We start from the raw sequence: 13,018 nt of genomic DNA, 5'->3' as shown, positions 1-13,018 counted from the left end.
AAGAAAAATTTACCTTCGACCTTCACAAGTGTGGGTTTTTATGTGTGGTTCTTCCAAGTGGAGCACCAAATTTCCTCATTGATGATAGTATTCCTCATTGACTACATTCTTAAGCTTTTTAAAGATAATTTATTTAAACTTTAACTATTATATAGAAACTCGGCATCCACCATTAAAACTGGAAATGAAATATAAAAAAGTTTCCTGGTCACTAAAGGACTAAGGCAAGAATGCTGTGTATCGCCAGTATTATTTAACATATAATATATTATATTGATGAAGCCCTGGCCCCTGTGACAGTGGAAGAAGAAGTGGAATGAAATGGGACTACCGATAGGAGATACGATACTCTGCTGTATGACCAAATTTTAATTGCACAGGACAAGGAAGGTCTTGAATATATGATAAGGAGACTATATGGTTCATTCCACGAATATACGACTGTTTTGGATTATCGTGACAACGGATATTTTAGTGTACAACATACGAAGTACGAAAGTAAATGGCTCTAATAATTATTCCAATAAACAACAATGTAATTTGCAATTTACTTTCGTTCTTCATATTTTGCACAATAAAATATTAGTTGTCGAGATAATCCTATACAGTCGTATGTTCGTGGAATAGGGTATATTACAGGAATATAGAAAATGGAGTCTGGGGGTAAATATCAAAAAACACAATATCTATGCGTAGGAAAGGAAGAAACGGAGAACCTGAGCCTAGAACAGGAGACAATGCAAGCTGTAATGGATATGTATATCTGGAAATAAAATTAGCGAGTACAGGACAAAACGAAGAAAATATTAAAGAAAGGATGCTAAAGGGAAGACACGTGACAGGAGCGATTAATTCGGTACTGTGGCCAAAGAAATATAAGAACAGGAAATAAAAAACGAATTTAAACACTGTATTAAAACCGGTATTAACTTATGGAGCTGAAGTTGGGGAATTAACCAAAAAGTACAACGATAAATAACTAGCCGCTGATTTGAATTTTTGGAGGAGGTCAGCAAGAAGATAGGAATACAAAGAACAATCATCGAAACGACATCGAAAAATGATTGCTAGTATGGTAAGGACACGTAAAACGAACGGAGGAGAGACAAATCCCAAAAAAAGCGTTTTAATGTCCCACATTAAAACGAAAACGAGAAAGACCAGCAACCACATGGAAAAAGGTCGGAAAATGCACCAAATTCGTGAATATTTCATGTAGATTCTAATAATTATCCCAAAATCTATTTGTATATAAATAATTATCATCATCCAGCCTCAAAAGTCCACTGCTGAACATAGGCCTCCTCCCCTCGTTTCCAACCCCATCTATCCTGCGCCGCTCTCATCCAGTTTTTATTTACCTTTCTTAAGTCGTAAGTCCATCTTGTAGGCGGTCGACCGACGCTTCTCTTGTCTTCTGTTGGCCTCCATTCCAATAACCTCTTCGTCCATCGCCCATCTGTCATTCTGGCTATGTGTCCTGCCCATCTCCACTTCAACCTGGCTATCCTCTCGATGACGTCAGTCACCTTTGTTCTTCTCCTGATTTCTTCGTTTCTGATTTTGTCTCGCAGAGTTATTCCTAACATTGACCGCTCCATTCTTCTCTGCGTGACTCTTAGTTTGGTAGCCGAGGCTTTTGTTAAGGTGAGTGTTTCTGATCCGTACGTCAAGACTGGGAGGACGCACTGATCAAATACCTTTCTCTTTAGGCATGTGGGCAACTAACTTTTAAAAGTTTCTCTCAGTTTTCCAAATGCTGCCCACCCAAGACCTATTCTTCTCTTCAGCTCATGAGTCTGGTTATCCCTGCCAATCGTAATTTCATGTCCCAGGTATTTATATCTATCTACGAGTTCTATTTCCTTCCCGACAATACTGATGTTCTGGTTGGGTACCAAATTTGTCATTATTTTTGTTTTCGAGATGTTTATATTTAAACCTACATTTTCTGTAGCCACAACGAGTTCTTGTACGATCTCTCTTGCCATACCTAGATCCTCAGCTACTATGACTATATCATCGGCGAAGCGTAAGTTGTTTAGGTATTCTCCATCTATTTTTATTCCCTTTGTCATCCAATCCAAACTCTTAAAACATGTTCTAAGACCGTACTAAAAAGTTTAGGTGACATTGGGTCTCCTTGTCTAACCCCCCGTTCTATTTTTATGCGATTACTGTTAGTATGTAATTTGACAGTGGTTGTTGCCTGTAAGTATATTTTGTGTAATAATTTTGTATACCTCTAATCTAGCCTGCACTCTTTAAGCGCCTGTAATATTTTGCTAAGCTCAACTGTGTCAAAGGCTTTATGAAAATCGATAAAAACTAGAACTAGAGGTTTATTGTATTCCACTATTTTCTCTATTAGGGTTTTTATACTTTGTAGATGGTCATTTGTTCCGTAACTTTTTCGGAATCCTGCCTGTTCTCTTGGTTGATAAGTCTCTAACTTTCTTTGCATTCTCTTAACTATTATTCGTGTAAATAACTTATATAAATGGCTGAGGAGGCTAATCGGTCTGTAATTCTCTAAATTGGCTTTGTCTCCTGCTTTGTGTAATAGAATCATAGTATCATTGTTCCAGTCTGTTGGAATATTGGCGTTGTGAAGGCAGGTATTTAAAGGATAATAATATATTTTAGAAATTAACATTGTTTTGTTTTCATTAATTATCAAGGAAATTCTTAAAATGGTAACAAACAACAGTTTATCACCGAACCAACTGATACACCAACAACTATTTACCGATAAACAAAGATAGCCTTTGCAAATCAACAAAGAGACATTAAATTTAAATTAAATTGTCAACACTACTGTCTATATTTAGAATAATAATTGTATTCAAATTGCTCTTACATTACAATAACAAAAATTTATTGCAGTTTTAATTAGTTTAACTTTTTAAATGAATACAGAAAAATCTAATATATTTTCACTCTTTTATTTCTCTTCTTCTTCATGTGCCGTGCTCGATTATCGAGCGTTGTCTATCAAATTGTCTATAGTAATTTTGTTGACGGTAGCTCCGCCGATAGCAGAGGATCTGTTAAACCATTCTGTCAGATTTCTAAGCCATGACGTTCTTCTTCGGTTAGGCCCTCTTCTTCCGTCTACCTTGCCTTATATTATTAAATGGAGTAGGTATATTACATCCCTCTGGGTCTCGCATAACTTGGTCAAAATATTCAAGCTTGCGATTTTTAACTCTTCTGGGCCTCGATTTTTGACCCTTCGCTTCGTTATCGAACGTATTCGCTTCGTATACTAAACAGATACAAAACGAATAGGTTCGATAACGAAGCGAAGGATCAAAAATCGAGGCCATGAGCACTTCCGTAACCAGGGCCCCCGTAAGGGTTGATGGCGCCTGTGTGCAAAAAAGGATTTTGGCGCCCCTTAGGCATTTCAGTTCATGTTTATTTATTTACTGTTTAGAAGGTAGGTCACCTAGAATACACCATTTTTTTCGTTTTTTTATAAGCTACATTTTTGATAACAATAGAATATTTTTCGATAAAATGCTTAGTTTTTGAGTTATTTACGAAAAGCCGTCTAAAATATTTTTTTTGTTATAAATAAACATTTTTACTCGAAAATAACTCACCAAATAACTTTTAAACCTATATTTTTTCACCACCGAGAAGGGGTTTTATTCACCTCCCAAGCAAAAGCAACCAATGACAAAGTCCAACTTTGAAGTGGAGGTTAAGAGTAGAACCTACATCCAAATTTTCGTGCAATTTGTTGGTCACCCTGAAAATTAGACGGTATCGCCGTATTTTACATCCATTTACTGGGCTATAGCTACAATAGAAAAATAAAAAATAGCTATTGTAGTAGCGATATTTTCTGAGACATTGCTGTTGCAAATTCATCAATTACATCTCTTAACATTTATACCATTAAAAATTTCTTGTTCAATTGCTAATGTTGCTAGACCTCAGGCAATCGGTCTTGAAGCATTGTCCAAATGATTTTTAACTTTGAAAAATATCTCTCGTCAGCAGCTAAAGATACAGGTAATGTCAAAAGAATTCTTAGTGAAATGTTTACGTTTGGAAGGTTGAAGATTAAATTGTTTTCAAATATATATTGTAAAATACTTAAGGGCTCAGTATCATCAGGTAATGAAAATAACTTTTTAATTGCATTAAACAAATATTTGGAGTCTATACCTATCCTTATTATCCTGCTTCAAGAACAAAACAACGTTTTAAAAGATCGCTGTCACTTAATTTAAATATGTTTCGTGTGTATTTATACCTAATCCTATTTAATTTCTCAACTTTTGTTTTAAAATTAACTTTTATTTTTTTTGCAAATTACTTTTCAATTTTTGACCCTGGGTTTTGGCGCCCCTAAAGGATGACGCCCGTGTGCATTGCACACTTTGCACATATGGTAGCGGGGGCCCTGTCCGTAACTATTATTGCCAGTGCCAATACAACTCATGTCATCGGTCCAATTCAGCCTGATCTATGAGCCTCTTCTTCTTAAGGTGCCGTGCATTTCTGTCTAGGTGTACACCTAGACCAAGAGGCAGCGCTGAAAAATTTATTTGAATTTACTAAAGCTAGATTTTTCACAGATGATTACTGTGAGTGTGTAGAGAAACATACTGCGGTCGGTATTTCAAGTGAAATGTAGAACAGGGGTTACTGAGAGGGTATCAAAGTTGCTTTCCTACGAAGGTAATTATTTCCATTTACTAAGGCTGAAAATCAGTACACACGTTCTAAATTAAATACAAATAAAAGTTATTATAGTCGGTCAGCTGTATGACGGGACAGATCCGGTCGGTCGGCCGCAACAGTGGATTGAGGAAACGAAGCATTTTGGCTCGCAATTTATTCGTTCAGCATGGATTTACTTGAAATTTTTACAGAAGGTAGGGAATAGTCCAAAGATCATTTTATATATCATGCCGCTATCATACGCTAAAACCTAGGGCTGGTTGCCACCCCATCTCGGGGGCGGGAATTTTTCATTACATTTTAACCATGTTATTCTATGGAAAAAGGAATTTTAAGAAAAAAATGTTTTTTACATTTTTTTCGTAAAACTAATATTTTTCGAGTTATTCGCGCTTGAAAATAACAGTTTTTCGAGGAAAAAATCGACTTTTTAGACGGTTTTTTGAGAATACCTCGAAAAATATGCATTTAATCAAAAAACTGTAGATATCGAAATTGTATATTTTAGTAACAAAAATCAAATTCTTTTACTATAATATATTTAAGGCCAATACAAACCGAGATACGGCATGTTAAATGTTAGCTCTTTTCTTCAAATGCATAATTTGAAATATTCAAAGCCAAATAATGGGAAATATTTGCATTTTTCGAGGAAAACTTAAATAATCTTTTTTCAAGTATACAATTAGACCTTTCAAAAAAATAATATAAAAAATTTCTAGCATAAAAATTAAGCGACTTATAATCAAAAAAATATCGGTACCTGCCTTTCTCTACGAAAAAATCAGTGAAAACAACCCCCTAAGTACCTTCCTAATTCAAAATTGGTTTTCACCTTTCTGTAGTTCCTTTTATATTTATATTATAAATACACTCAAGGAGTTTGACCTATTTAAAATGCCTAATTTTGGAAGAATTGGAGTTTAAAGAAAAATTGATTTTTTGCAATTTGGTATTTTTTACTTTTTACTTCAAAATATCTCCGAAAATACTAAAGATACGAAAAAAATTAAAAATTACTAAATTGTAGCTTTTTTAATGATTAAAATTACTCTTTGCATAGATTTTCATTACAGTAAACAGTTAGCCAGTTATAGCTGTTTAAACCTCTATTTACCAACAAACACCCCCTTATTCGAGCCCTTTAAACCCGCCCCAATTAAAAACTAAGGAATCTTACGGAATTTAATTTACACAGTCTTATAGCTCTTTCAAAATCCTACAAAATCATTTTTGAAGAAACTTTTTGTCGCCAAAAATGTATAAAATATTTTTCGAGGTATTCTCAAAAAACCCTCTTCGTAGAAAAACTGTTATTTTCAAGCGCGAATAGCTCGAAAAATATTAGTTTTACGAAGAAAATGTAAAAAACATTTTTTTCTTAGAATCACATTTTCTATCGAATTACATGATTAAAATGTAATAAAAAATTCCCACCCTCCAGATGGGGTGGCAACCACCCCCCAAGGTTTTAGCGTACGATATCGGCATGATATAGAAAATTATCCTTGGACTATTTCCTACCTTCTGTGAAAATTTCAAGTAAATCCGTGCTGGACGAAAAAATTGCGAGTCAAAATGCTTCATTTCCTCAATCGACTATTGCGGCCGGCCGACCGGCTCTGTCCCGTCATACAGCTGACCGACTATAATAACTTTTATTTATATTTAATTTAGAATGTGTGTACTGATTTTAAGCCTTAGTAAATGGAAATAATTACCTTCGTAGGAAAGCAACTTTGATACCCTCTCAGTAACCCCTGTTCTACGTCTCGCTTGACCGACCGCAGTATGTTTCTCTACACAATCACCGTAATCAACTGTGAAAAATCTAGCTTTAGTAAATTCAAATAGATTTTTCAACACTGCCTCTCCGTCTAACCGTACATTGTCTTGTCAGGTGAGATATTAGATAGTCAGGATTAAATTATTCTGATTTTAGCAGCATTGCGAAGCATTTCATAGCTGTATATTCCTATTCAATGGCAATATTACGCAGCCATGACATCTTTTTCCGTCCTAAACCCCTGTTACCCTCTATCTTTTCTTCGAATACCAGTTGCTGAAAAGTGTATCGTTCTTCCTGTAATATGTGCCCTAAGTATGCAGTCTTCTTATCCTGAAGGTGGCTCTTCTTAATACTTCCTCATTTCTGACTCTGTCCTTTCCTAATATTCTAAGCATTCGTCGCATGCACCACATTTCAAAGACTTCAAGTTTGTTAATGGAGCTGTCCATGCTTCCGTTCCATACAAGACAACAAGCCAAACGTAACACTTCAGCATCTTGTATCTCAGGTTGAAATTCAACTTACGATCAATCATAATATTACGAAGCCTCAATCTATGAGACACAGTCATAGAAAACTGGACATTTTGGTTGCGCGCCACCCAGTAAAGCCGCTGCGGACAGTAGAACCATATTATATTCCCAATGACATCGAAAGGATTTTCAAGCAAATACAAAAATTCGATATGTCACAAATACTTAGTTTTATTTTTTAAAGATAGCCCACCTTAGTTAAAAATCCCTGAGATAGAAAATAATATTAGAGTTTAGTTTTTTTTTTAATATATTTAAACATAATATAGTAGTAGTTTCGTAAGATTTTTCCAAAGAAAATTCTAAAACTTGAATTAATTGATCTGGTTATTCTTATATGGGTTTTGCTAAATGTCTATTTGATGACTTAATGACATATAATTCTAGGAAACAGTGGTTTTAACAGCATTGATTTAAGTGTGATTTACATGTCAATTTGTAGAAATATAAAATAAAATAGACGCTTATTATTTAATTTACATAAATTCTGTTTAAGGTGGAACAGTAGCGATCAACAGGTAGCGAAAACGCGTTCCAAGATTGCGGCTGCAATTTTGAATATTTTTACGAGATATTTGGCACACGTATTCGTAATATATTAAAGAATGGCGGTACAGAGCCCAATTTAAAAAATATATTAATATGTGGAAATTACTCTGTAATTAAATACAATATTAAAAAAACGAGCCTGTACCGCCATTAAGAAGAACAAAAAAATACACATTCTTCAAATAAACTTTTTTATCCGATGCCTAGATATTGTGTCATTTTGGAACTACTAAAATTTATTATTTCATTAGTAGTTCCAAAATGACACAAAATCTAGGCATCGGATAAAAAAGTTTATTTGAAGAAAGTGTATTTTTTTGTTCTGCTTAATGGCGGTACAGGCTCGTTTTTTTAATATTGTATTTAATTACAGAGTAATTTCCACATATTAATATATTTTTCAAATTGGGCTCTGTACCGCCATTCTTTATTATATTACGAATATGTGTGCCAAATATCTCGAAAAAATATTCAAAATTACAGCCGCAATCTTGGAACGCGTTTTTGCTACCTGTTGATCGCTACTGTTTCCTCTTAAGAGAGAAAATTATTTTTATTAAAAAAAGAATGTGTGTGTACTTTGTACGTACGTAAGAAGTTATACTTCTATTATATGATTTCAACGAAGTTAATATACTTTAAACAGTTTATTTATATTTTATTTAAATATTAAACTAATTTATACCTACTACTTCTCAAAAAATTTTATTAAAACAGTGCCAAAAATTAAAATAATAAAAGAATAAAACACACACAAAACACATTGAAAAATGCCACAAATGATTTCTGAACAATAATTGTCGGAGATAATTTTAACTAAATACGTATTTTCTGAAAATAAAATTATATAATAAATATACTTACAATCATAAAATGTATAAAAAAAAATAAAAAAATAAATGTTTCTATTGGGGTTCGAACCCGCTTATCAGCGCAGTTAGTATTGAAATTAATTCACCTTAAAAGTTTACCCACGGAGACCATGCGTCATCATGTGCGAAGATCAACTAACTAAACGGATTAAACTTTTGACAGTTCTGAATTAAATCAAATTATTTAGAATTGAAATATTAAAATATGTACAACAAAACATAGAGTAAGAAAACAATATATTAGGTGAATATTGATAGAAATTTTGATGGTAATCAAATTATGTAAATCAAAGCATTACATACTGTGTATTTTGGTAAATAGGTTCTTTTTAAATTTTCCAATTAGGTAGGTACCTATGAAATTTTTTATTAGGATACTGAAACATTTAAAATTATTACGTACCTGTCGCTTTAAAAAACTATTTAAAAAGTCACTACAATTATAAACTTTTTTCTCTGCCATCACAACAATAAAAACTAATGTGAATATACAAAACATTAATTTGTTTATCCAAAATCTCCATATTAAACAATTATTGACAGATGATTTTAACACCCAATCAGATCCCGTATACCGTTTATACCATACTGTCGGTGTGCGCATGCGCCCAGTAAAATCAAAATTGTTACACTCGTGCCTAAAGAAGTATAACTTCAAAAATTACGTAAAAATTACTTTTAGCTCACAAGTCGAGCTATCAAAGATTGTCTAAAACGGAACTAGGATAGTACAATTACGAAAAATACAAATCCCATTCCTATTAAGAGAGGAGTTCCACAAGGCGGCTAAATATCGCCAAAAACTGTTTAATCTAGTCCTAAAATGTCTTCAAAACTACAAATCGGCCAATAACATGGCATCAACGTTAATGGAGACAGGTTAAACCACTTCAGATTCGCTGACGACAAAGACACTACAAACTCTGATGGGGGAACTCACAGACAGCTCCCAAAACGTTAGTCTAAGAATGAAAATGACAAAACAAAAACAGTGACAAACACAGACGAACCCAGATGTTTAACTGGCAATGAGATAGAACAAGTCCAAGAAATTCTGATACTTCTGAGATGACGGTAAGATCAAAAACAAAAGTCAAGGATATTACAACAAACATTACCAAACACAAATGAAGCTTCGTAGGTCACACTGCTAGACAAAAAGACCAACTTTAACTATTTATAATGGGAAATAAGCCACAATATTATTAAAAAATGATTTTTATTAACGTTTCGACGCCCAAATCGGGTGCCGTTGTCAAAATACAAAATACTACTAACATACAACATTTTTGTTTATGTTAGTAGTATAAACGTTAATAAAAATCATTTTTTAATAATATTGTGGCTTATTTCCCATTATAAATAGTTAAAATTGTAAAAATGCCACAAGAAAATAGCTTCAGAACAACATTAAAAAGACCAACGTTGCAACATAATACAACAGAGGAGACCTTACGAAAGAGATCTATGGAGGTAGTTGGGAGAAACATATGCCCAAAAATGGACCAGAAAAGGATCAGATGAATAAGAAAAAGAACACCTTTAGCTATGCACTTTTTTTTCGTATTCTTTTTCTACTGCACTAACAAATAGAATATATTAAGAGGCTATGCTTTGTGATAAGATTTGTGTCTGTATGCCAAAAGAGCCAAAAAGTTACGAACCAGAATCCTAATCAGACGCCTAAAGAGAGCAAAAGGATATGGGAAGAAAAGGAAGTCAACAAAATTTAAAATAATTTACAATTAAATGTAAACAAATCTAAAAATACAATAACCTGCGGTTGATGGATAATGAATGTAATTGAATATTAAAAAGTACTCATTATATTTAAAAACAAACATTTCATTATTTATTTTTAGTGCTCTTCTGAATACAAATTTTTTTCTCATATTAATTTTTTTTAAATGTGTGACATTTATTTTTTTGCATAACTCAACTTTCATAGATATTACAAAAAACTAATAAAAGGGGCGTACAACCATTCTAATACTCACATTTCTCACAGCTAACCACTGCCAAAACACCTACAAACACTATACAGCACGTGCTGAAGTACGCCAAACGGGTCATTTCGCTCTTATTCTCCAACGCTTCAGTACCACAATAACAAACCGACTAACTAGTACCTAGTAGCATGTATACTTCATCTTCGTGGTCAACCAAAATCACCTCTCCAGCTACTTTATGTTGAAGGACAACACTAATGTAGACCAGTCGGACTTCCCTTGTCTGTTGGGTTTTTCTTCAACAAATTTATCAGAGGTCAAACATAAAGTGGTACTGCTGGATGATATTATAAACAATTTGCATTGAATTATTGTTTATTCGAGCCTGAGGCGGCTGGTTCTCATGGGATTTTGATGATAAACGGAATGATACTACGAGGGGATTGAGAGAAATGGATATAATCCGTTTATAAATAATTTCTGTATAATGGTGTAGATTTGGTACTTTTTAAAGTATGATTTCTTTAAATAAATAAAAAGTAATAATATTCATCGCTGTACACGTCTTCCTCTTCTTCTTCCTCTAGTGCCGACTCTACTCATGAAGGTTGGCTATAACCATTGCAAATTCGTCTCAATCTTCTGCTTTTCTTAACCTTCGGATGACCAAGGGGGGTAAATTTGGACCCCAGCGTATATTTTCTTTAATAAATTCAAAAGTATTTTCAATTTTTAACTCATTATTTTTTTATTTGACTTTAATATCATTCTAGATACCCTTATATTTTGAAATAAAAAGAATGTGTGTGTACTTTGTACGCACGTAAGAAGTTATACTTCTACTACATATTATGTGATTTTTAAGGCAATACAAAAAATTTTAAAAAATAAAAGAATAAAACGAACACAAACACATTGAAAAATGCCACAAAGAAAAATGATTTCTGAACGATAATAATTGTTGGCAAAAATTTTAAATACGCATTTTCTGAAAAAAAAATTATATAACAAATATACTTACAATCATAAAGCATAAAAAAATAAAAAAATAAAAACTTGCATCGGGAATCGAACCCGTGACTTTCGGGGCGCTTTGATTCGTAATCGAAGCCTAGACTCACTCGTCCAATTCCACATTATTTGTCATGTGGAAAAATAGGGTAACTGAACGTTTTACTGTTTGACAGTTGTTTTGAATATAATTAAATTATGTAGTTTAAATTTTGTGGAAGAAAATATTAAAATATAACAAAACAGTAAGAAAACAATATATTAGATGAAGATTGGTAGAACTTTTGTTGGTAATCAAATTAAGTATGTAAATCAAAGCATTACATACCTACTAGATAAATAAATCTACGCCAAAAATCATAATTTAAAAATAAAAATCGGACCTAATTTGGGATTTCTCTCTAAAATCCCCATTCTTGAGAAAATAAATTACTGCACTTTTTTGTTTAGTTGCTAGTTGTCATTATCGAGATATAAATAAATATGTAGGTATATAAATATGGCTTTTATTCGCTTGTGGATAAATATGTATGACTATAAATGTGTATCAATATATTGTAGTTCGATTATCCGAACAAATCGGTTTTCCGAACACCTATGTCCCCCAATTAGTTCGGATAATCGACGCTTTACTGTATTTCAACCTAATCCAAATGTATAATTACAATATGATTATAATAAAAACTACTTACCAAATTAGAATGAGTTTTCCTTGTCCAAAATAGTCCAAAAGTCCAAAAATATAGGTATATGAAAACTATTTAAAAAGGCATTATAACTATTAACTAACTTTTGTTTGTTGTTTCTTTTCACACATATTTTAAAACGCAACAACCATAAATAATCAAACTACAGCTGTACCACAGCCGTCATATTGAATAATTTTTGACATGTCATTTGAACATCCAATCAGAACAAAGTTATAATGCGCATGCGCCGGGATCATAGGTTTTATGTAACATATAAAAATTCACCCTCATATCGCCGGTAAAGAAGTATAACTTCAAAAATTCCCTATATTTTACGAATAAAAAATATATTCTGAAGTTCTTCTTCTTCTTTGAGTGCCTCTCCTATCGGAGATCGGATATCATTAGGGCGATTCTAATTTTATTTACTGCTGTTTTGAACAATTCGTTAGTGGTACAGCCAAACCACTCTCTCAAATTTCTCATCCAGGACATTCTTCTACGGCCTGGATTTCTTCGTCCTTGGATTTTTCCTTGCATTATATTTTGTAGGAATGTGTACTTTTGTCCCCTCATCAGGTGGCCTAAGTATTCAAGTTTTCTCTTTTTTATATTCAGTAGAACTTCTGGCTCGTTATTTATTCTGCGTATTACTTCTTCATTTGTAATTTTATCCACCCAACTTATTCTTAGTATACGGCGGTAGCACCATTCTGAAGTTGATGTTTAGTAAAATACCGTCTATTAAGTGGAATTCCAAGTAGTTTTACACTGCGCGTTATCAAAATCTATTTTTAGACTGTGGTGCCTGTTATGTACGAATCATGACATTCCTGCCTGCTACAGTTAGTCATTATTATTATTTCCTGGCGTATATTATTATAGTTTCTTAGTATTTTGTGTACATATAAGATATGGCCCGCAAATA

At 33.0% G+C, this 13,018-nt stretch overlaps 1 protein-coding gene across 1 annotated transcript in view; it reads right to left on the bottom strand.

Moving 5' to 3' along the window:
- Positions 1-10,736, bottom strand: part of LOC114326117 (transferrin) — a 48,530-nt gene extending 37,794 nt beyond the window's left edge. The window contains exon 1 of the mRNA XM_050651139.1: positions 10,439-10,736. Within this exon, the coding sequence (XP_050507096.1) occupies positions 10,439-10,514 (76 nt within the window). The 5' untranslated portion in view covers positions 10,515-10,736. The remainder of the gene's footprint in view (positions 1-10,438) is intronic.
- Positions 10,737-13,018: the final 2,282 nt, after the last annotated feature.

The sequence above is a fragment of the Diabrotica virgifera genome, chromosome 5 (assembly GCF_917563875.1).
Source record: "Diabrotica virgifera virgifera chromosome 5, PGI_DIABVI_V3a".
NCBI classification, from domain to species: Eukaryota; Metazoa; Arthropoda; class Insecta; order Coleoptera; family Chrysomelidae; genus Diabrotica; species Diabrotica virgifera.
Note: the sequence above shows the minus strand (reverse complement) of the source record. Positions and strands in the feature narration are given on the sequence as shown.